At 38.0% G+C, this 24,589-nt stretch overlaps 1 protein-coding gene across 4 annotated transcripts in view; it reads left to right on the top strand.

Moving 5' to 3' along the window:
• Positions 1-24,589, top strand: part of EYA3 (EYA transcriptional coactivator and phosphatase 3) — a 134,255-nt gene that overhangs the window by 100,122 nt on the left and 9,544 nt on the right. For all 4 annotated transcript variants that reach the window (XM_049878445.1, XM_049878444.1, XM_049878446.1 and 1 more), the window contains 9 exons: positions 488-573; positions 3,169-3,346; positions 5,292-5,431; positions 6,313-6,396; positions 7,731-7,820; positions 9,876-9,934; positions 12,324-12,484; positions 14,781-14,895; positions 15,939-16,060. In XM_049878445.1, coding sequence (XP_049734402.1) covers positions 488-573; positions 3,169-3,346; positions 5,292-5,431; positions 6,313-6,396; positions 7,731-7,820; positions 9,876-9,934; positions 12,324-12,484; positions 14,781-14,895; positions 15,939-16,060 — 1,035 coding nt within the window. The remainder of the gene's footprint in view (positions 1-487; positions 574-3,168; positions 3,347-5,291; positions 5,432-6,312; positions 6,397-7,730; positions 7,821-9,875; positions 9,935-12,323; positions 12,485-14,780; positions 14,896-15,938; positions 16,061-24,589) is intronic.

The following is a 24,589-nucleotide window of genomic DNA, read 5'->3' as shown; positions in this document are numbered from 1 at the left end:
GAGGACCAGGTCTATTTCCTTAATCACGTTGCATCAGGAAAGGCCTAATATAGGGCTAGTGACAATAAACAATATTACACTATAGGATTTACAAGTGGTTTGTCTTGTTGTTTCCACTGATGCTTGTCAGTAGGTCCCATTGCAGGTGAGTCATTTTCCAACTGAGAGAGAAAATGGACTATAGCGATGTGGTTTAGCTTCTGATTTCTTTGGTAGCCATAGTATGAACCCGTGTGTTGTGTATGTATCCCTTTTGGACTTTATACGGTTGAAGATGCAGTTTAAACAGAAATATTTGAAGTGTTTTGTTTCCAATCAAGTCTGAATTCAAGAATGGCATGCAAAACGAAATGTGTATTTATGTTTTCTTTGCTAATGTCCTTTATCTCATTTTAGAACTATTGTCTTAAGGTACAATATATTCTCAATGTCTTCTAGCCTTTTTAAACATGGCAACTAATATCTTTTAACATTCTCAATCCTGTAGCTTCAAGCACAAATGCCAGCCTGATATCCACTTCATCTACAATTGCCAATATTCCAGCAGCAGCAGTTGCTAGCATCTCAAACCAGGTACAGTGCTACTTTTGCTAGTCCTGTTTGATATGGATCATCTAGCTTGTTCTTCCTCTCTCCTTTCTATAGTCAATTTGCCCTTCTAAGAAACAACCAGGAGACCTTTTCCTGGACCCTCTTAGAGCTAGGAACCTGGATGGCTTCTCAGGCTATCAGGCAGACCTCTCTATGCTATGGTTTTTCTTTTTTTTTTATCTACTGTGTTTGTCTCCATCTCCTACCTCTCTCCCACTAGAATGCAAGTTCCTTGAGGGTAGAGGTTTTTTCCTGTTTTGTTCCCTTATATATCCCCAGAGCCTAGAAGGATGCCTGGCACTTATATTAAAATTAAAGGCATTCAATAAATATTTGTGAAATGAGTGAATATTGCCTCCATGTTTATTTTTTTAAACCACCTATTCCTTTGTGAATTCTTCATGGTCTGGTCTTGGTTTTCATTCTCACTCTTTATGCTTTGAAGATCACTGGTAATAACATCTTTAGTGTTTTAGTATTTTTTTGTATTTATTCCTTTTTTCTCTGCAGCAATTAATATTGTCAGCCACTCTCTACATGGATCTTTTTTTTTTCTGGCCACAGTTAACATTGCTATTCTGGCTAATTTTTTTTATGTTTGTCTGTTCTTGTGTTTGTTTATTCTTTCAGTCCACAAATATTTATTGAGTACCTGCTGTGTACCTGGCACTTTTCTGGATTCTCTAACTTTCATAGCTCTTCTTTTTGATCCTGTTTTCTAACACTGATGGCCTCTAATTAGTTTTTCAACATGTTTGATTATTTTGTCCTCAGGAATGTTTATCCACACTCACAGTGTCCACCTACTACCTCCAAACTGAAGTTTCTAGTCCTGACCTTATAAAATCTACAAGATACCAACGGATCGGTGGACATATTTTCATTAACATTCTACTGTTTCCCTGAATCCAGCGTATCTAAAACTAGCCTTTCATTTCACCCTGTTTCTGTCTTCTTGCCCACCAGAAGTCAGTGACACTATATTTTCTTAATAAACGTAGGCTTAAAACCTGACCGGTCGTCTTCCATTTTTTCCCCACACCCTTCCTTTTCAGTTTCTGCTATCATTTCCCAAGCTTTACTCCTTCACTCCTAAATTACCATGATTGTCTCATCTCCAGTTTCTCATTGTGCCTCTCCACATTCTAAAACCTGTCTGATTAGTTTTCTCCAAATGACACTCACTTGTTCAGAATCTTTTCATGTTTTTATTTGTTTGTCCCCATACAAGCTATGCATCATTGCCTAGTGTAAAGAACCCGATTCGTATTCCTTAGCCAGTCATGCAAACCCACAGAGACCCTCTTTTCAACTAGAATCAAAATCCCGGGCCCCTTAATAAAACTTATTGCCCTTTAATGAAGCTTTTTCAGGGCCTAGCATGTTTCTTACCTCTTCTGCCTATTTATCTCAGAAAGCCACCCCTTTGCACAGTATGGCCTTTTCCCCTGTATCTCACTTATTTGACATATAATTTACTATCATGTTTTTGGAATTTTTTTGTCTTCTCTCCTGCTAGATTTTTAATTCCTTGAGTTCAGTTAGTGTGATTTATTCTTTTAATATTATCTTCTCCTGCCGTGCATAAATACATATACACACTGTAAATTAAGTATGGCTTACAATAGATGCTCAATAACTATTTATAGATAATTGTCTGATCATTTGGCTTCTTCCTGATTGTCACCAACATCCATGTCAATGGAATTTTTTAAAAGTGTGTACTTGAGCTCTGTGTCATACCCAGTTTTTTTTTTTTTTTACAGTTTTCTTAAGGTATAATTGATATACAATAAACTGCACATATTTAAGTTGTACAGTTTGATAAGTTTTGACATGTGTGTGCCTGTGACACACCAGAAGTTTCCTCCCAGTGTTTTAAAGAAAAAAGCTTTCATCGTTAAAGAAAACTTGATTGTTAAAAAAGAAAGATAGCCAGTTTTTAAACTAAGAAACTTTACTGTAGGATACGTGCTTTTTTTGTTTAAGCTCATCTGTCCTTAGAAACACTACCATCTAGTACAGTGGTTTGTAAACTTTTCTTTAAAGAATAGAATCTTTTCAAAGCTTCAGAATCTTGGCACATTTTATACAAGTTGGAGGACTCCAGTTTTCATGTGTGCATATTTCGGACTTCTGCTAAGGCCTAAGAATAGTAGTTCTTAACTGGGTCATGGATCCCTTTAAAATTCTGGGGAACACTCTGGTTCTTCTCCTCCAGTCTTTTCAAAGATTCTGTGTAGAAATTTATACAGAAATTCCGTATGTAAAATCGACCTAAAAATGAGCTGGGGTATTAGAAAAAGGGACGTTGTATGTGGAGAGCATGGGACTCTTCCCTCTCAGCCTCCCCCTAACCTCAGAGTCAGCCCCTGACTCTTAGAGTTCACAGAGTGCATTTTGAGATTATTGATTTAGTTGGAAGACTGCTAGCTGGGTAAATAAAAAAAAAGAGAAGTTAAATGAATGTTTCAGGAAAATAGCTATGCATAAGAGAGGCACGAAAGCTTCTTGTTTTGAAATTAATGTTATACTCTAAGAGTATTGTTTTCTTCCCTTATTCCTTTTGGTCTACAGGACTATCCCACTTATACTATCCTTGGTCAGAGTCAGTACCAGGCATGCTACCCCAGCTCCAGCTTTGGAGTCACAGGCCAGACTAACAGTGATGCTGAGAGTACCACGCTAGCCACAAGTACATACCAAACAGAGAAGCCTGCTGTCATGGTACCTGCATCACAGAGACTTTCCTCTGGTAAGCACCACAGCTATGAAAACTTTAGCTTAGGGGCACTTAGTCTAGTAGGCAGTTTTAGATGATGGTGAAGATTATTTTATTCTGGACAGAGTCAATTTACCGTGCTCTTGGCTTTTGCCCTCAGGTGGGGAATATTTAAATGTTGGAACCAGACTGATGACTCACTGGCAGGAGATTATAGGCTGAATGTAATACCTGATGCTGTGGATAATAAAGTACCAAGAATGAAAAGACTGTTCTTATGACTCTCACCCCATCTTCACTGCTTCACCACCTGTAGCTTTAACATGCTTGTCACATGGAGCCTTCAGAATCTTGGCATGTTTTATACAAGTTGGAGGACTCCAGTTTTAGTCTGTGCATATTTCAGACATCTGCTGAGGCCTGAGAGCAGTACTTCTTAACTTTTTTCTGGGTCGTGGATCCCTTTAAAATTCTGAGGAACACTATGGTCCTTCTCCCCTAAAGAAATAAAATTTAACCTACAATTAGTGGCAGTGAATATGATTCCCAGGTTTAAAAGCCCTGAAATAAAGGCTTTATATACACATTCAGTGAACATATACACATATTTTTATTTATCACTATGTTTATTTGTAATGAAAACTTGGTGATTGATCATCATATCATGTAGCTTGAGGAAAACAGTGTTAATCATTATCATTGATGCATTTTTTAATAACAGTGCTCTACATAAACTGACACAGTTTTCTTTGCATCTTGCCTTTACCAATGTTCTAGGTAAGTGGACATACAGATGGTCACTGCCTTAAAATTCTATAACTTGGAAATAATTACATGTGATGACGCCTTAGTTTTGATGTTATTTCTCTAAGCGTCTTTGTTCTTTATAACAATTTTAACTTTTAAATAATAGAAAATTTCAAACATACAAAAGTTGTCAGAATAGTATAATGAACCGTTATGTATGCATCATCTGGCATCAACAATTAACCTTCATAGGCAATCTTGTTTCAATTAGACTTCATCCAGTTCCTCCCTCCCGTATTATTTTGAAGCAGATTCCAGGTATTGTATCCTTAAAAGACAAGTACTTATTAATATAACCAAAATGCCATTATCATATCTAAAAAAATTTTAAACAAAAATTTAATATCATCAAATAGTCAATAGGTATTCGGACTTCCAGTTTACTTATAAATGTTATCAATGAGTTTTGTTTTTCTTTTTACGGTTTGTTTAAATTAGGATCCAAATAAGGTTCATGCATTGTGATTGGTGGATATGTATTTTATATCTCTTTAACGTATAAATTCTCCTATCTCTTTTTTCCCCCTAGTAATTTATTTGTTGAAAAATTGTATTGTTTATGTGGTGCCATGTCCTAGACTGAATTTTACAGCTTATATCATTAGAATAGCTTACCATGTTCTGTTGCCTTCAGTATTTTATTGCAAATTGGTAAATGGATCTAGAGTAGTGGTTCTCAGCTGGGGATGATCGCCCCCTCATTCCCCTGGGACAGTTGGCGATGTCTGGAGACATTTTTGGTTGTCATAGTGGGTGTGGGAGCACTATTGGCATCTAGTGGGCAGAGGCTAAAGATGCTGCTGCACATCTCACAGTGCACAGAACATCTCCCCGGGAGAGGTTATCTGACCCAGAATGTCAACTGAAAACCATGACCTAGGGCTAAATGAGATTTAAGTTCAATTTTTTTTTTTCAAAACTACTTCATAGATGTTGTGTTTTTCCACCAGGAGGCAGGTGTATAATGCCCAGTCATCACTCTGTTGGTGGTTAGTAGCTGTATACTCAATGCCTAGGTTCCATATTCCCAGATTGCTTAAGTAAAGTTGACTTTTCCAGCCTTTATCCCTGCAATGTGCCTCTTTAGAGCAGAGAACCTGCAGACCCTCTTCTGCTCTGGTTCTTGGACCCTGTGACCACTGGCAATGTATGTCTCACTTTTCATTTATAGGAGACCCTTCTACAAGCCCATCTCTGTCCCAAACTACACCAAGTAAAGATGCTGACGATCAGTCTAGGAAAAACATGACAGGCAAGAACCGGGGCAAGAGGAAAGCTGATGCCAGCTCTTCCCAGGACAGTGAATTGGAAGTACGGGAAGTAGCTCACTTGAGTTACCTACTTCTTTTTTCTGTTTGTTTATTTCTTAAGTTTATCAAACATAAGCTTTTTTATTAACGTACAAAAAAGTCTGAAACTAACAGAGATAGTGTGTTTCCGTGTTGTGGGCCCTTTAATTCCTGAGCAAGAGAAACTAAACTGACCAAGTGAGAATAAAAATTTAAAAACACATTTCTCATGTCTGTAACTCACCATATCCCTTTCAGATGCTTTTCAGCAAAAGCCTTGAAAAAACTTTGTGGAACTTAGGTAGTAGCCAGGTACCTTTTTAAGGGGAAAAACAAACTATTCTTTATGTTCCAGAGAAGAAGAGAAAGAACATCCATCATATTCAGAAAGCAGAGGGTGTTGCAAGTGATTTCATCCTCTTCTCCATTTAAAAATCTCAAAGTAAAGTGAGATTATATTGCTTTAGGCCGTGTTTCTGTGAGACATGCAGCCAGATTCAGTAACTTATTAATGAGGTTTAAAAAAAAAAATGAAACAAACCCATTGCCACCAAGTTGATATTCTGTGGTGTAAGCACGAAAGGAATTTTTTATAGACAGAAAAATTGGTTTCATTATTTAAAAAGACTAGAAAGTGATACAAAAAATGTTAATAATGGTGGAATTTTGATGTTATCCTTTGGTTTTCTGTTTTTAGTTTTTTTATAATATGGTCATTTATTAAGGAGAAAAGCTATATTAAAAAATGAGTCTGTTGTTAGGTGTTCCAAAGACATAGAATAGGTACATCAAGGCTGTGTTCGGAGCCTCTCTTCTCCTGTGCAAAAAAAGAAAAAGTAAAGTTCTGATATATTTCTTGGGGAAAACTAAGCACTCATTATCTTTTATACTTTCCTCTCTCAGCGGGTTTTTCTGTGGGACTTGGATGAAACCATCATCATCTTCCACTCCCTCCTTACTGGATCCTATGCCCAGAAGTATGGGAAGGTAATTTGGGCCTTTCTTTCTTTGTCGTAACTACCCCTCTTCTGGCTACACAGGCGGGTAGGCAACCAAAATCATTTTCTCGGCTACCTCCACCTCACTCCTGTTGGCTTTTCACTTCCCATGTTAAATTTCACCAGATGGTTTGCACCAGGCAGACCCTGTGTCCAAGCAGCATTGGTGGTAAAGCTGGAAACTAGACCCAGGACCAGTCCTGAAAGCAGAAGCAGGTTCAGGAGTGGCATTTTGTAAAGATTAAATTTAGGAAAGGGGCTCAGAGCAGAGCAGAAGGTTATATAGTCCAACATTCCAGAAATATTGATCTGTTATCTCTGAAGTCGCTCTTAACTGCCCAAACCAAGCGTTTCATTTAGCTAAGTATGTGCGATATACGTAAACAAAATATATGCATAAAATATCTTTCTAGAATATATTATGTACTTCTTTTTTAAACTAAATATACCAAACAGAGTTTACCTTGTTTAATCTTCAGGATAAACATCAGTTTTAATAGAGCGATGAGCTGTTTTGAGAGGATTAAGGCTGTGTATTTCTACACTAAATTACTTCCAGGCTCCTATTCTCCAGTTTCTATGAGTAAAATTTATGAAAAATATCAACCTCTTACTACTCTCAATTATTTCTTATTGTCGTTATGTGTACTCTTTTCTGTTAAAAGTACTTTTTGCAGGCCTTTGGTATCTAGGCTGGCAAACTGACATGAGCTATCTGACTAAGCTGGTTATGAAAGTGTATAAAATAAGAGCATACAGCTTCTAAGTGAAGTCCTGGTGGTTCATTTTAAAGCAGAGTGCCATGGTTTTTCTGCAAATATTTTGATTCTTCAGCCTTTCTTTACTTTCTGGTTGTTGAGGTTATCAGATAAGTGGCTTTTGTTGTTACACTCTCAATATGCATGGGTGTGTATACAGGGGCGATAATGAGCATTCTAATAATAGAATTTCTGCTGGAAGAGCATATTTTCAAAAAATAGATTTGTTTTTGTTTTTTAAGTGAGAGGAAGACACTAAAGGGAAATGAATACAATGACTTGATTTTTTAACATCTCTCATTTGCCCCCTTTACTTACATACTATTGACCTAGTCACTACAAGTTTCTAGAAATAACATCCTGGGGTTTTTAGCTGTCCATAAGCCTCTCTGTTGTACAATCTCAGGTTCTTATGACTATGAATGAAATTGCATCAGTAATAGCTTGAGTCTGTTGTAAGCATGTACTGTTCTGGCCTTAACCCAAGAGAATTGCAAAATCTTTGAAGATCAGAACCAGTGCTGTGAGTACCAGGTCAAACAAATTTTCTCTTACTGATTTCCAGGACCCAACAGTAGTGATTGGCTCAGGTTTAACAATGGAAGAAATGATTTTTGAAGTGGCTGATACACATCTATTTTTCAATGACTTGGAGGTGAGCATTTAAAATTGTTTCTGTGTTTCCATGAGATGTTTTGTTCAATAACCATTTTTTGGGCCTATGCTTATTGTATTTAGAAAATACATGGTTAGACTGGGCAGGTATGGGGAAGCCAGCTGGCCACTTAGGAAAAGATAGTCTTGCAGAATTACTAGCGCTTTGGTTGCATAACATAGCCTTGGTTCTAGCCCTCCATTTTATTTGCTCAAAATTTTAATTTTTGTTAGCCTATTTGGAAATGATCTAGCCCTAGGGAAATGCCAGTCAGCCTAGCAAAACACTGATATATAAGCCCGTTTATTAATCTGTATTAAATAATATGTAAGTATGTGCGTGTGTATATATACATATAAAGTGGGTTTGATTGTTTGTAATTTGTTATATTTTGACCCTTCTTCAATTTTACCTTCTTATAAGATAGTCTCTTGATTTGTCAGATCAATAAATAGAGAACGTTTTATCCATGTATAGGTTAACCCTAATGCCCAGAATCATTTCATATTTAGATTCAAGGAAAATCAGGAAACACTAAGAGCTTCATGGTGACCATTTTTGGCTTTGATATTTGAGTTCGCCTTAGAGGTGAACATGGTGTAGTGGGAAGAGCACAAGACTGAGAGTCAGAAGACCAGAGTGTGAGTCCCAGCCCCTCAGTTAAGGAGTCACCTTTCACAAGAAACTAATAACAGTCGTTACATCTTATCTGAATGGCAGGGACACAGAGGTGGGAGGGAGCAGACGGCTCCCTTTGGGTCCTTTTGAATTTGAACCGTGTACTACATATATTACCTAGTTTTTAAAAAGTGAAAATTTAAAAGTAAAATAGCATTGTACAAACAAGAAAGTAATCCTGTTTCTTTTTAAATATAATCTAGTTCTACCGAACATACAATCCTCTAACAAATCGAAATAATAAAGCTCTAAACTCCAGCACTTTTATCTAAGCTACCACAATTCTTCAATCTTCCCTTGACTTCACGTGTTTATAAGTTAGGACATCATAGTTTTTATTCAGCATACATTTGTTGAAAACCTACTATGTGCCAATAATTATTGCCAAATTGTATTTGTAATGATTTTCTAGACTTAGTCCTCACTCAGGACTGAAAGTTCTGTGAAGAATTTGACCTGAATGTGTTCCTGCCCCCCAGGTCAGTGGTTCTCGACTCTAGGGCGCATAAGAATCACCTGGGGAGCTTGATTTTTTTTAATGTAAATTCTAGGACTTCACTCCCAGAAATTCTGATTCAAGTAGGCCTGGAGTGAACCCAAGAATATGCATTTTTTAAAAAACTGCCCCAGAGGATTCTGATGCAGGTGGACCTCACTTTGAAAAACACTGCCCTAAGTAGTGCCAGAAAAGTGAATTGTCAGAGTTAGGCCCTGGGTGGCGTTTCACCTTAGTAGCGTGGGCTTGGTGGAAGGAGCCTTGGATTAGAATCAGAAGACCTAGGTTCCTTCTAGTCGCTTTCTACCACTCACTGACTTATGACATTTGGTAAATCATTTCATCTTGTTTTTAGAACATGAGGAGACTGACTTAGATCATCTCTCCTAACTCCTAAGTTTGACTTTATAAATTTCTGTTATAGTCATTCTCAGTGTTGAAACCACACTGCACCAGACTCTGTCTTCTGATCTAGTCTGTCTCACTAGACTAGAGGAGTACCAAGGAGACGTAAGATACAGGTACTGCCCCAAGAGGCATACAATTTAAAAGGACTTAGAGTCTATAGGACATAGACACACCTAACCATGTAAGGGAGCTTACGCTTATATCTGTGAGCTGCTGGTGAAATGAACTATTGAGATAAGAGCATAATTGAAGGTTGGGATGGTTCAGGAAGATTTCATGAAGAGTGTAGGACCTGAATCAGGCCTTAAAAGAAGTCGAACAGCAAGGGGGGTGAGAGTGATCCTCCACATATAAGAGAGACCACAAGGTATTTCGTCATTCTGTTATTTTACGTGGTCTTTTTACAATATGTCATGGTGAATGGTACCTCTACTCTCTGGACTGAAAAACTGTGTTATTTTGTCTTTTAACAGGAGTGTGACCAGGTACATGTGGAAGATGTGGCTTCCGATGACAATGGCCAAGACTTGAGGTGATAAAAACAATGATGTCTTGAACATCAGTACCCGTGTTTGCACAAGACACATGTCTAGGTGCAGAGGAAAAACAGACACGAATACAGCCTTTAAAGAGCTCGTAATCTGCCAGAGGAGGCAGAAACAAATACAGTTAGCCGTGATATACACTGTGAGAAGGTGACAATAGAAAATGTGATGGTAGCACAGAGAAGAGAGTAATTCTAACGGGAGTGGTGAGCAGGAGCTGCCAATAGTGGAGAGGCTTTCTCAGCAGAGTAGCATTTGAGCAGGACCTTGAAGGATGGGCAGTAGTGGTAGGATAAGGAAGACGCATCCCAAAGTAAAGGATATACTAGTTGCTCTTTGGCCAGGTGATTAGATTTTTAGTCAGGAGAAAATGTGTTTCCAGTTGGGCTGTTTTGGATGCACATAAGCATAGGAATTTCACCAGTGAAACTAACTCTGGGCCTTTGAAGGTGTCAGAGTAAACCCCATCAAAGACAATCATAAATTTTACCGTATTATCACAGCGAAAGCTAAGCCAGGGAGGCCTCATTGGCAAAATGCTTCCTCAGTCTCCTTCTTCTCTTAGCTACTGTCTTCTAGCCCACTAGTCTTAGGTAAAAATGATCTAAAAATTTATGTAGCCTTTATTTTTAAAGATTTCTAGGAAGAAGACTGTCATGTCTTTTCATGTTAGTTTGTTCTAACATTTATCCCTTTTCATAGGTAAAAAGTTTTTCCTTGTGTTTACCCTGAAATTTTCCTGCTGCTGTTTCAAACCCTTTCTTCATCTTTGATATCGAATAGAAATGGCGAAAGTTTAAATCTGTAACTTTCTTAATAATTTAAAGCTTTTTGGATTTATTACAAAGCCTCTTCTCTATGTTAAAAATTTTCTGTTAGCTTTAAATTTCCCGTGTGCGTCTTCTGGAGACACTGCCATTTCTTTAAGTACTCCCTCCATGAGTTTTTAAACGCAGAGCAGAAGTCTAAATACCACCTTTGTAAGGCTTTAATCATTTTAGCTGAGTCCCTAGGTGTTGCAAACAGTTAATACGCTCAGCTGCTAACCGAAGGAATGGAGGTTCGAGTCTACCCAGAGGTGCTTTGGAAGAAAGGCGTGCGTATCTACTGCCCAAGACTCAGCCATTAAAAACCCTATGGCGCGCAGTTTTACTCTGACATGACGGCAGGAGGTTGCCATGAGTTGGAATCGACTGGACAGTAACTGGTGTAATCATTTAGTGCTAAGGAGAGTGAAGGGTTACACTTTCAGCAGCGTACAGCACTGCATGTTGTGCATCACACAGCTAGAGAGGGCACCGTTTTTATAGAGACTTTAGTAAAAGCCTGGTCTAAAGCAGTTTATGATCAGCTCAACCCCCAATTTTTTTTTCTCTCTACTCGTGGTTAACCACAAGCGTCTTATCTCTTGGCAGCTTTTATCTTCTTAAGTATAGAATCTCACACTTTACTCATTGAACACTATTTTGACTTTTCTGTCAGCCATTTTAAAATCTTTGCTTATGATCTATTAATTCCTCCTACCTTATATGAATGTATTAGTTATCTATTACTATACAACAGATTACCCCAGAGCTTAGTAACTTAAAACATCAAATATTTATTATCTCACACTTAGTGTGGGTCAGGAAGTTGAGAGTAGCTTTAGCTAGGTAGTTCTGAGTCAGGATCTCTGAGGTTGCAATCAAGATATTGTCTGGGATATAATCACCTGAAGGAGCTGGAGGACCTGCTTACACTCTCTGGTGGCAGAAGGCCTCAGTTTCTCTGTACATCGGCTGCTCCATGGGACAGGTTCAGTGTTCTCACCATATGACTTCCACAGCAAGTGCTGAAAGAGATAAAGCAAGAGATGCCTAGTCTCTAAAGTCTAACATCATGATTTTCACTGCATTCTATTTCTTAGCGTCACCAAGTACAGTTCATACCCAAGGGAAGCAGAGGTAGGAGAAAAAAGTACCACAGTGACCCATGAACTTAATAAACTGAAAAAAAAAAAAAAAATCCCCCATAATCTTACTGTTATTAGCATTTTGGGTATGTGTGTATGTACATGAAATTTTTTATTCAGTTTTTTTCACTGCCATTAATAAAAAAGACACTCTTTCCCAAGCCAGTGTCTAAGGGATGATGGTGCTTGAATTGTTCTTACTTCTCTTTCTCTCCCTCCCAGTTCTTTCTCTAATAGAAGTAATAAGAAGGAGATGGAGGGCTAGCGAAAGATGGACTCTGACACACAGAGATTAAGGGAGAAAATTCTCAAAGCCATTAGCCCTGGCTATCACGTGCCAGGATAGAGCAGAGACTCTTGGTGGCACTCAGCCAAAAATCCCATGCAGTATGGGCTTTAATTTTTATCATCCTTTCTCTTTGCAGCAACTACAGTTTCTCAACAGATGGTTTCAGTGGCTCAGGAGGCAGTGGCAGCCATGGTTCCTCAGTGGGTGTCCAGGGAGGTGTGGACTGGATGAGGAAACTGGCTTTCCGCTACCGAAAAGTGAGAGAAATCTATGATAAACATAAAAGCAACGTGGGTGGTAAGTGTAGCATACAGTCTAATTCTGTTTCTTTCTGATTTCCTGGGTTCTTTTCCAGGGATTCCTTAAATTCCCCTGGCAACTGCTTATGAGTTTTTGCCACACTAACATTTTGACTTTGTATAAAAACATGAGGCTTAATCGAAATTCTGGAAAGGAAGCCTCTCATTTTTCATGGGCTTCCCTTAAAATAGGAGTCCCTGGGTGGCACACACAGTTAAGTGTTTGGCTGCCAACCAAAAGGCTGTCAGTTTGAGGCAACTAGGAAGAAAGTCTTGGGGATCTACTTCTGAAAGATCACAGCCACTGAAAACCCTATGGAGCACAGTTCTACTCTGGAACACCTGAGGTCACCATGAGTTGGATCGACTCAATGGCATGACTTTAATAAAGTTGTCTTGTTCTTTTTAAACAAGTGCTTTTTTAAAGGAAATGTGTTCTGTACATTCTGCTGGATGACATTATTCTGGAGTTACTTTGTCAATACCAGTTAATAGGGCACCACAACTTTTGGCTGATTTATGTAAGTGTTAGGACAAGTCAGGTGGCTCTAGGAACTAAATTTATCGTTGGTGGAAAACCAGGTTCAGTATTATAGGCTGTACTGTGATTTGAAAGACGTTGAAAATTCTTTCCACCCAGAAATAACTCAAATGTTAGGTGCCACTGTGCCTAAACTATTTGGAATTAATTACTTAAATCATAAATTATTAGAATTAGAGACATTTAAGACCTAATTTAAATCCCTCATTTTTAGTTCAGAAAATTGATGTCCCGTGCAGGGTAGCTCACGGTCACAGCAAGGTGTGACCACAACACGACTGTGCTGTCAGAAAACAGTGTGGTGCTGAAAATAGAAACTGGGCTTTGAAGATTGGTTTTGTTCATTCCTATTTCAGCCCTCCAGTACCAGATAAAAATCACGGACTTCTAGGCTTTGAGACTTCGAGTCCCCCTTTTTTTTTTTTTTTGCGTATTTCTTCTCCTGATTCAGAGCTGGTACTTTTTATTTTGACAAGACCAGGTCTGTACTTTTCCATTCTTGCAGACATAAGCCTTTTTTTTTCCTTGGTTTTCATGTATAACCTAGGTCTCTGGTCCTTTTCCTGCCTAATACCTAGACCTGATTTCCTGAAGAAAATGATGTAACCCTTGATGAAAATCCCCTAAGCCTACTTCGGGAACAGAGTAAAAGTAATTTCCACCTGTATGTTTTGTAAAATATGAATTTACAAAAGTACCATATCATGTATTAGTTAAGTATATGATATATAGGTACTACCTATATGATGTATAGGTACTGTCTTGTTTTGTTTTATCAGAGATATTAAATAAGCCTAATTCTAGGCTTGCATTGTAAAATCATCAATCTGAGAACAAATTATACTCCTAGTTCTACTCGCAGAAATGTCTTCTACTTTTGTGGAGTATTGATAATATAATATAGGGTTTCTCTTTTTACCTTCACTACAGAAAATTCAGAGCCAGATTTATTTTTTGAATATTATTATAAGTCAGGTGTCTGGCAACATGCTTCCATCAGTTGAATTCTGCTTTGTTTGTATTTAATTGTTTGGTCTTAAGCAGTGTTTAAGTCGTTATAAAGTACAGTACAAGTAAATGACACCCAGAGAGTTAGTCATTCAACCGAGAATCTCAGGCAGACATGTTCTGAAATTGGTGGAAGTGCAGTCACCATGGGAGTTAGTATATGGTAGTGGAAAGACTTCCTGATATCGAAAGCCACTAACTTTCTGTGTCATCTTAGGCAGATTCCCTTTCATCTAGGCTTTGGTTTCTTTAGAAAGAAGTTGGATTAGTTGAGGACTCTTCCAGCTATAGCAGTCATTGTTTGCCCCCCCCCCCCACCCCTAGTCTTTGCTGTCATGTTCTAAAGCAGTGCTACTCAAAATGTGGCCTGCCACTCTGAAGATTATATGTTACCTGGTCAGTGATGAAAGAAGGAACTTTCACCAGAATGTAAATCGGCTGTGTCATTAATAACATGTTTACATCAGCGATATTTCTTTTCATTGTGTCCCACCTCCCACAGCAAAGCGTGCTGATAAAGGAAGCCATGCACTGATTTATATTCTGGTGCAAACTCCTTATGTAGGTGCAGACTGGCGTTTTGAGTAGCACTACTCTAAGGTTTCTCCAGGAAGAGAAATATATTAGTTCAGTAGAATATTGCAGTGACTCATGCCATTTTTAAATTGAATTTAGAAATTGCTTCCTCAGTGTCAACAAGGATATGTTGTCCAAATAATAAATTTGTCTGCTTTTATTCCCAAAGGCCTTCTCAGTCCCCAGAGAAAGGAAGCACTGCAAAGACTAAGAGCAGAAATTGAAGTTTTAACGGATTCCTGGTTAGGAACTGCATTAAAATCCTTACTTCTCATCCAGTCCAGGTATGGAAATGATAGTTTTCAGTCTCATCCTCTCTAAGACACACTCTTTCCTACCCTGACCCAGGATAGCCCATCCCCTAAAATGGGGTATGGGTTAGGGATGAGAGTTGTTTAGATGATGCAGGTAACTATTTAGGTTAGGTGAGAGGCAAGGTCATTTTATGCTAATAGCACACATTAGAGTTTTACAATATTTATGTATAAAACCTTTTTCCTTTCCCCTTACTTTTTGCTCACAGAATTAAAACTCAGTAACCCATAATCTCCAGCCCAGGAGATGGGCCTGGGTATATCAAAGAACACAGGTAGGAGACGTATCACAAATACCCCAAGTACAGGAAGTTCCAAGAAATGTACCAAACCCACTTAGGAAGGCAGATTCAAAAGAAAAATGGTGCAATAAGCAGATTAGGGAGATTTCAGCTTGGTGTTTAGAATGTGAAATAAGTATAGTCATAGCTGCATCAATACATTTATTGCCCCCTCCATCAAAGCAGGAATTTCAGGTCCACAACCTAGTAGAACAAGCAGTAAAACTGACACCAGTGGGTAGATACCCAGCAAAGTTAAAGGACATATGAAATAAATGTGTATTCTGGGATCTATGTTGCCATAATACAAGGAGCAGAGAGAACTTAAATCATCTCTCATTTACCGGCCAGTTTGCATTCAGATGAAATAACACAGTAACTGAAAGATCTTTGTTGTTTGTTTTCTAAAATGTGGCATCAATAATGTGGGTTAGTGGTATTTGCTAATAAGCTCAGTGAGCTAGAATGCACAGAGGAAAATAAGACCAAAACCAAGTTGCTGCTCTATGCCCACTATGATGGACACAAAAGAGTCTAATGTCTGCCCTTAAATAAGGAAAATAAATAAATAAACTTGAGTTATTTAGAACAATAACTAAGCATTGGCACTGAGCAAATATCACACTAGGCCTTTTGAGGTCAATTTTTAATAGTTAGATCCTAGAGAATTGACTGTTTTGAATCTTTACTCCCAGGTTGGTTTGGTTTCACCTTTTTTTTTCCCCCTTCCAGAAAGAATTGCGTGAATGTTCTGATCACTACCACCCAACTGGTTCCAGCTCTTGCCAAGGTTCTCCTATATGGACTAGGAGAAATATTTCCTATTGAAAACATCTATAGTGCTACCAAAATTGGTATGGTTTTTATCCTGTTTCTTGTCACTGGCCAGAATACTTGCTACTTATGCACTTATTTTGTTATTGTTTGTTTTCTATTTTTTTTTTTAATTATTGTAAAAATATATGTATAACACAGCATTTGCCAATTCAGCATTTTTCAGGTGTCCAATTTAGTGATACCAGTTACATTGATCATGTTATGTGATGCACTTATTATTTGCCAGATCCTCTGTTAGACACTTTACATAAATACCTATAACCCTCATAATGGTCCTCTGATATTATTGATGAAGCAGCTGAGATTTAACAGTTAAGTAGCTTGTGCACGGCTTCACAGCTAGTAAGTGACATAAACAGGACTCAAATTCAGGTACCCTGGACTTAAAACCTACCCTCTTTTCTTTTATAATATTTGAAAGAACATAATTTAGAAATCTATTTTTTGCCTCATTTCAAGTTTCTCTTTTCACAGAAAGAGTACTGCATTGTATTATGATAGAAAAAGCACTGAATTAAAAAAAATCAAAGGAGTAGGATTCAAGTCCTGGCTCCCCTATTTACTAGCACTTACCTTAGACTGCTGGGCCTCAGCTTTCTCATGTAAAATGAGAATCTAGCAAGGAGGTTGTAAAAATCAAACGACCCTGTAATACAGGTACTTTGTACCCCTAAAAATGTACTTAATACCAAGTATATGAATGATAGGTATTCATTAAGTAATTGTTGAATTAATTAATTGGCACCTTAGAGTTTTCAAAGAGTATTTATGTATAAATCCCATTATGTACAAATATTCTTGTTTATATTTAGATACGTAGAAGTCATTAACCAATTGTTCAGCCTTGGAGACAGCAGAATGTCTCACTCCAATCCCTGCGTGACATGCATGGTCCTCGGGAAAGAAGGAGCATGATGAACACCCCCCTGCCCCTCAGACCCTTCAGCCTACTCCCCTGTTATCCAAAGGAGAGGGTCCTGGAGTGTGAAGACTGGCTGTGGATATGTATTTTTTAATCTACTACATGCCTGTTGATCAGTTTTCTCCGCTTAAAAAAATGTCTAATTATTGTACACCCCAGGATTTGTGGAGGTCATAAGCCGCCAAGTCCTATTGACAATTTTTTCTATTTCTTTTTTCATTCATTTATTCAACAAGTATTTATTGAGCACCCTTTATGTGCCAGACATTGTTCTAGGTACTGGGCATATAGCAGTGAACAAAACAGATGAACTCCCTGCCCCTAGTGGGAGGAGATAGTCAATAAGCAAATAACTAAAACATAAAATATGTCAGATGGTGATACGTGCCAAGGCTAAAAATCAAGCAAGGAGAGAAGGTAGGGTCGTCTTTTAAATAGAATAGTTAGAGAAGACCTTGATGAAAGGTATTATTTGAGCAAAGACCTAAAGGAGATGAGGGAGTGAGCCATTAACATAATATCTGGGGAAAGAGCATACCAAGGAGAAGGAACAGCAAGTGCAAAAGGTTAGAAGTATGTTTGAGGAAGAGTAGTGGGAAATAAGGCCAAAGAGGTTAAAGAAAAGGGTGAGGGAGATCCTGGAGGGCCTTATAGATTATTTTAAGGACTTTGGCTCTTATTCTGACAAAATACAATGGTACTGTTTTGAACAAAGAGTGACATATTTGACCTGTGTTTTAAACAGATTGGTCTGGTTGCTCCATAGAGTCTTGACGAGGATAGCTGAAAGACAAGTTAGGACGTTATTGCGAGAATCCAGTGTGAAATCATGGGTGGCTTGGAGCAGGTGGTAACAGTGGAGGTTGATAAGTAGTCAGTTACTGGATATAGTATGAAAGGAGAGCTAACAGGATTTGCTGATAATTTGGATGTGGGGTGTAAAAGAAAAAGTCAAGGATGACTCCAGGGATTTTGGACTAAGCGACTAAAAGAATAAAGATGCTATTTACTGAGATAGACAAGACTGTGGAGAAAGATTAGGAGTTTGGTTTGGGGCATGCTGATTTTGAGATAAATTATGAGATATCCAAGTGGCAATGTCAGGTAGGCAGTTGGATATCTGATTCTGGAGATCAAGGGAGAGGTATTCGCTGGAGATATAAAATTAGGAGTTCTTCACATATATGTGGTTATTTAAGCCTGGATGAAATCATAGGAATGAGTGTAGAGAGAGAAGAGTAGAGGTCTAAGAACTAAGCGCAGGGGCCCTCTACTGTTTAGGTACTTGGATCATGAGGAAGAACCAGCACAAGTATCAGAAGAAGCAGCTGATAACCCAGGAGGAAAACTGGGAGAATGGTGTCTTGGAAACCAAAGGGAGGAAGAGTGGTCAACTGTATCACATGTTAGTGGTGGATCAAATAAGAAGACTGAGAATTAATGTTTGTCTTTAGCTACGTGTCATTAATAACTTTGACATGTAGTTTCAGAGGACTGATGGGGATGAAACCCTGATTGGGATGGGTTTAAGAGGGAATGGTGAACCCTTGAAGCTGTTGCCTTGAGGTAATCTTTAAACCTTAAACCAAGAATATCTTAAAGTCATCTTAAAACTGAACAGTAGTTTAGCTTAACTATTAAAAAAGGTCTGCCTTGAGCATTAAGCTATGTCTTAGTTATCTAGTGCAGCTGGAACAGAAATACCACAGTGCATGGCTTTAACAAACAAATTTCTTCTCTCACAGTTAAGGAGGCTGTAAGTCTGAATTCAGGGTACCAGCTCAAGGGGAAGGCTTTCTCTCTCTGTTGGCTCTGGGGGAAGGTCCTTGTCATCAGTCTTCCCCTAGTCTAAGAGCTTCTCAGCACAGGGACTCTGGGTCCAAAGGGCATGGTCTGCTCTCAGCTCTTCTTTCTTGGTGGTATGAAGTCCCTCTCCTCTCTGCTCACTTTTTTATATCTCAAGATCCATCCTAATCCTGTAGATTGTCTCCTGCCTCATTAACATAGCTGCCTCTAATCCTGCCTCATTAACATCCTAGATGTTGGGATTTACAACATGTAGGATAATTAAATCAGATCACAAAGTGAACAGTGACACAATACCAGGAATCATGGCCTAGCCAAGCTGACGCACATTTTGCAGGGGAGACAATTCAATCCATAACAGCTCTTTTAAGAACTATACGTATGGGATCAAATTGACAACAGAAACTCAAAAGAATAGATAAGAACCTTAGGGGGCAGTGAGTTTATGTTAATGAGGGTGGAACAACTCAGAAAAGGTGGGTGAGAATGGGTGCACAACTCAAAGAATGTTAATTGTACATGTAGAAACTGTTGAATTGGTGTATTCTGCTGTATATATTCTCAATAGCAACAACTTTATTTTGGAGAGGGCAAGGGTAGCCAACTCTTTAGAAGAGGTTTGTTGTAAAGAAGAGCAAAGAATTGAGGCAGTAGCTGGAGGATGTGTAGGCTTAAGAGGATCTTTGAACATAAGGCAAATTATATCTAGTTAATATGCAGATGGAAATGATCCACTAAAAAAAGTGAGGAAAAAGTGATGATGGAGGAAAGAAAGAATTATAAATGTGATGGCCTTAATAGGAAAGAAGGGATTATGAAAGTAATACTCATTGTAAAAAGAATAATTCTTTTAGAAACTATAGGAAAATGGCAAGAAACAGAAAAAATTGTTCAATTGGCAAATGTTGTATTATATGTATTTTTGCCACAATTAAAAAAAGAGAAGCAGAAAAATAATCACATAATTCCAAATCGTTAAGAAACCCATATTTTGGCATATTTACCTATAATTCTTTCGATTTTAAGTGGCAAAAACTCAAACCAGTTTAAACCAAAATGGGAATTTATTGGTTTATATAACTGAAAAATCCAAACATGACATTGACTTCAGGCATGGATACATCTATATCTTCAACCAGTGTCATCAGGATTCTTTTTTATGTTTTCGTTCTGCATTCCTCTGGTGGCTTCATTTCTCAGGTAGGCTCTCTCTCCGTGATGGTAAAGATGGCCCACTGTCTCAGAAGCAAGAGTGCCTCTCTTCTACTAATTCCAGCAAAAGTGCCAGAGAGGTCTTAAGTTGCTGTGTCCATCTTTGAGCCAATCAATGTGACCAAGGGTAGGGAGTACTGTTGTTGACCAGGCCTGATTTCACTTGGCTCCACACTCCTGGAGCCAGGAGGTGATGTCAGCCCCACCAACCATATAGACTGAGAATAGGAAAGAAATGATTACCCAGGGATGCTCTGGGCAAACAAAGAACGTGTTCATTATACTGTTGTTAAATGAAGCTTTGCTGCTTTTCTCCCAAGCATACACCAAATGAGTTGGAGTTGCCCCTGTTGAAACTACTCAATTTCTAATCATAGTTGTAGCTGCTCTGAGGAAAAACAGCCCATCTCTAAAAGTGTGGGTCCCCCAAATGTATTTTGAGTGTGCCGTTCGAAGTCAGATTATTTCACACAAGCACTCCAAATTTTATAGTTATTTGCCCAGCCCTTTTCACATGATGTAGTTACAAGTGGACAGAAATATGGTTTTAAAGCCCATTCGAAAGTTTAACTATCCCTGTATTGAGACATATTTACTTGCTTTTTTTGTTTGTTTATTTTAAATAATGCTAGATGAACTTTTCTTTATATATATTTTGGTCCACATTTCAGATTATTCCCATGGGATAGATTTCTAGAAGGGAAGTCTAAGGGTTAGAACTTTTTAAAGATTGTTTTTATATATTGCCAAGTATATATACAAACAACCTTAAAAAAAAGCTTAATACCAGTTTACTTCTGTGGGTGAGCCTACTTCTAAGTAGTCTGCAAGATAACTTTTTTGCTCCCAAGTGGTAGAATTAATTTTAATACCTCTAGCATTAAATAGGAGCCCTGGTGGCACAGCGATTAAGAGCTTGGCTGCTAACCAAAAGGTCAACAGTTCAAATCCACCAACCACTCCTTGGAAACCCTGTGGAGCAGTTCTACTCTATCCTAACGGGTTGCTGTGAGTTGGAATCAACTCAATGGCAGTGAATTTGGTTTTGGGTTTTTTTAGCATTAAATAGACTGCAGTCAGATTTTCAGATATGTTGGTTTGGATTTAATTAGAATAGCCAGGGATACCAGATGCTATGTTTTGCTCTTTGGAGAGTAAGAAACTATATGTATTTCATGCCATTTCAACACAAACCCATATTTGAATTTGGCTATATGCATATTCCATACAAGGCTGTGTGTGTGTGTACAGTACGTACATACAAAAAAAAACAGAAAAACCAACCCATTGCCATTGAGTCGATTCTGACTCATAGGACCCTATATGACAGAGTAGAACTACTCCATAGGGTTTCCAAGGAGTGAATTCGAACTGCTGATCTTTTCAGTTGCAGCCAAGCTCTTAACCAATGCACCACCAAGGCTCTCTCTGTATAGATGGATGGATGGATGGATGGATGGATGGATGGACTGATAGAGATGTTGTTGTTGTTTGGTGCTGTGGAGTTGGTTCTGACTCTTAGTGACCCTATGTACAACCGGACGAAATACTGCCCAGTCCTGCACCACCCTCATAATCATTGTTATGTTGGCGCCCATTGTTACAGCCACAGATATACATAGATATATTCAACATGTATATTCTACATATGTAAATAGAGTGCAAAGCAGCTGGTAAAATCCACGATAATATCCCTTTGTGAGAACAGAAGAGTATTGATATGCTGGTCTTCCTGTTAACTTTCACATTATGACATTTCAGGTACTATGTCTGAAGTCCAAAGCTATACTGAGCACTTTTCAGTTTCTCCTTATTTTTGATTTTGAGCATCATCCATCCAGTTGCAAGAAGTTGTGCAAATAAACTAAATGCAATGACTGAGGAGGCATACTTGGACTGTTCTTTTCAGACAAGTCGAAGCCCAGAAGGTTCTGTCCACTGGGAGTCTTCCTGACTTCCCCAAGCAGTTAGGGGCGTCCTCCTCCATGCATCCCTTCCTCTAACCCCTTAAAAATGTTTTGCTCAAGTATTTAAAAAAAAGGACTTCCACATATAGAAACTGTTGAATTGGTGTATGTTTTGCTGTATATATTCTCAACAACAACGAAATAAAATTTAGAAAGAACTTGAAAAGCTATAAAATCACAAATTTTCCCTCCAACCCTTGACACCTGTTCACCCTGAAGAAGTTATTCCTTTCATTACTATTGGCATGAACAGTATGCTATCCACTTTTTATGCCTCTGGGCCTCAGAGAAAAGGTTCTAATGCATTTAACTTCAAGGTGGGTTCCTCTTGAAATGCAGGAAGCTCAGCAGACCAGAGTTGGAGCCTCAGTGTTGTGTAGGTTGAGCATTCTCTTAGGTGATACTTCCTGGATATGTTGGTTTTGTAAACTTACTTTTTTTCCCTTTATTTCTGTGAGTTAAGGCCTGCAAGCATAATTATGGCTTTCCTGTGTGATAGTCAGGGAGCCTTGATTGGGTTTGTTTTCGCTTTCTGTGTCATATTTGGAAAACCAGAGGTTCCCCATGTAACCTAATGGAAAGGTGCGTTATCTACCTAGTTCTCAGTGGCATAATGCCATGCCACAGATCGGTGGTGCCAGAGTGCCACTCGCCTCTTTGGTGGGTTTTATTGCCAGATCATATTTCTCAAAATCCATATTACCAACCAAAAATTTAAACACACTGAATTAGTAAGCATGCATTCCAATACTGAAAACACATGACATCAAAAAAAAAAAAAAATTAAGAACATAGTAGCAAAAGGGTCACTTTACCCTTCCTTAGAAAAAATTTTTATTACTGTTTATTTTATACTCTTTCAGAAATATCACACAATTTATAAGCAAGTATGTGAATATATATATATATATATTCTGTTTAGTGCAAATGATGGCATACTAAAAAATAGACACTTGCCATACTTTTGCTTTTTTCATTCAGTAATATATCTTTGAGAACACTTATTTTAGTAAAATGATTTTTAATAACTGATTTCAAAGTAAGATTCACACATCAGGACAACAAAGTTTGCTTTCATATATAATTGTTTTATAGTTATCATTAATTGAATTGTTTTTGTGCCCAAAACTAAAAAAACCAAACCCATTGCCATTGAGTCGATTCCGACTCCTTGCGACCCTTTAGAAGAGAGTAGAACTGCCCCATAGGATTTCCAAGGCTGTAGATCTTTACAGAAGGAGACTGTCACATTTTTCTCCTGTGGAGCAGCTGGTGGATTTGAACTGCTGACCTTCCAGTTAGCAGCCGAGTGCTTAACCACTGCAGCACCAGGGCTCCTTTGTGTGCAGAGCGTATAATATTTCCAATCTTCATCAACCTTGGAGATGGATGACATTGTCACTTTTTTAAAAGATGAAATTGTAACGCTCAGAGTTTAACATGCCCACGGTCACAAAGCGGATAAATGAAAGTCAGTTTTGTTAGTTCAGAGGGCGATGGGAATAATTCTTGTTTTTTCTTTTAACTCAGTCATCTACATATTTATAATTCTCATGAATTAAAGTATACCATTTAGTAAAAATTAATTAAATCAAACTAGTAAAAAACAACTCAAGCCCACTGTACTGACAGCCCTTCAGCATTTTGGCGTATGTTCATGCATATTTTTTCCTCATGTATGGTTTTTAACAGAAATGGGAGATCACATTGTTGGAGCCCTGGTAGCGCAGTGGTTAAGAGCATGGCCACTAATCAAAAGGTTGGGAGTTCAAATCCATCAAATCTCCTCTTTGGAAACTCTGTGGGGCAGTTCTACTCTGTCCAATTGGGTCATTATGAATCAGAATCAACTCAACGGCAGTGGGTTTGGTTTTTGGTTTTCTGGATGACATTATGTATATATAAATTGCCTTCTAATTTTTTTTTTCCACCTAATATATCCTGTACAAACCTCCATGGCAGTCACTATAGATGCATACAACATCATTTTTATTTTATTCATTCATTCAGAAACTATGTATTGAAACTCTGCCATGTGCCAGGCACTGCCAAGGCACTAGAAATATAGAAATATAGCAGTGACAAAATCGTCTGCCTTCATGGAGCTTACATTTAATCAATGGTGCTAGAACAATTGGGTTATACATAAGGGAAAAAAAGCAAAATTGTGTTCCTTCTTTATACTACAAGCAAAAGTAAATTCCAGGTAATTTGAAAACAATATGAAATGCAAAACTTTAATTTTTAGAAGAATATAAAGAAGCATATCTATATCACTTGTAAGGTAGGGAAGAATCTCTTTTCAAAGACCCAAATGGTATTATTTAAAAAGAAAAAAAAAAAAAAAGGCATTTTAATACCATGATGCATTTAGTTTTACATACAATTTTAAGAAACCATAAACAAAGTGAAAAGACAAGCCACAGACTAGGAGAAGATATTTCCAACACGTTTCATTGACAATAAGTATGTAGAATCTCTAAAGAACTCCTGCAAATCAATAAGCAACAGCCTAAAAGAAAAATAGGCAAAAAACTTGAACAGCAAATTCACAGAGAAGGAAACCCAAATTGCCAGTAAACATGAAAAGTTCTTTAACCTCACCAGTAATTAAGGAAATACAAGTTAAATGTGATACA

Source organism: Elephas maximus, chromosome 3, assembly GCF_024166365.1.
Source record: "Elephas maximus indicus isolate mEleMax1 chromosome 3, mEleMax1 primary haplotype, whole genome shotgun sequence".
Taxonomy (NCBI): domain Eukaryota; kingdom Metazoa; phylum Chordata; class Mammalia; order Proboscidea; family Elephantidae; genus Elephas; species Elephas maximus.
Note: the sequence above shows the minus strand (reverse complement) of the source record. Positions and strands in the feature narration are given on the sequence as shown.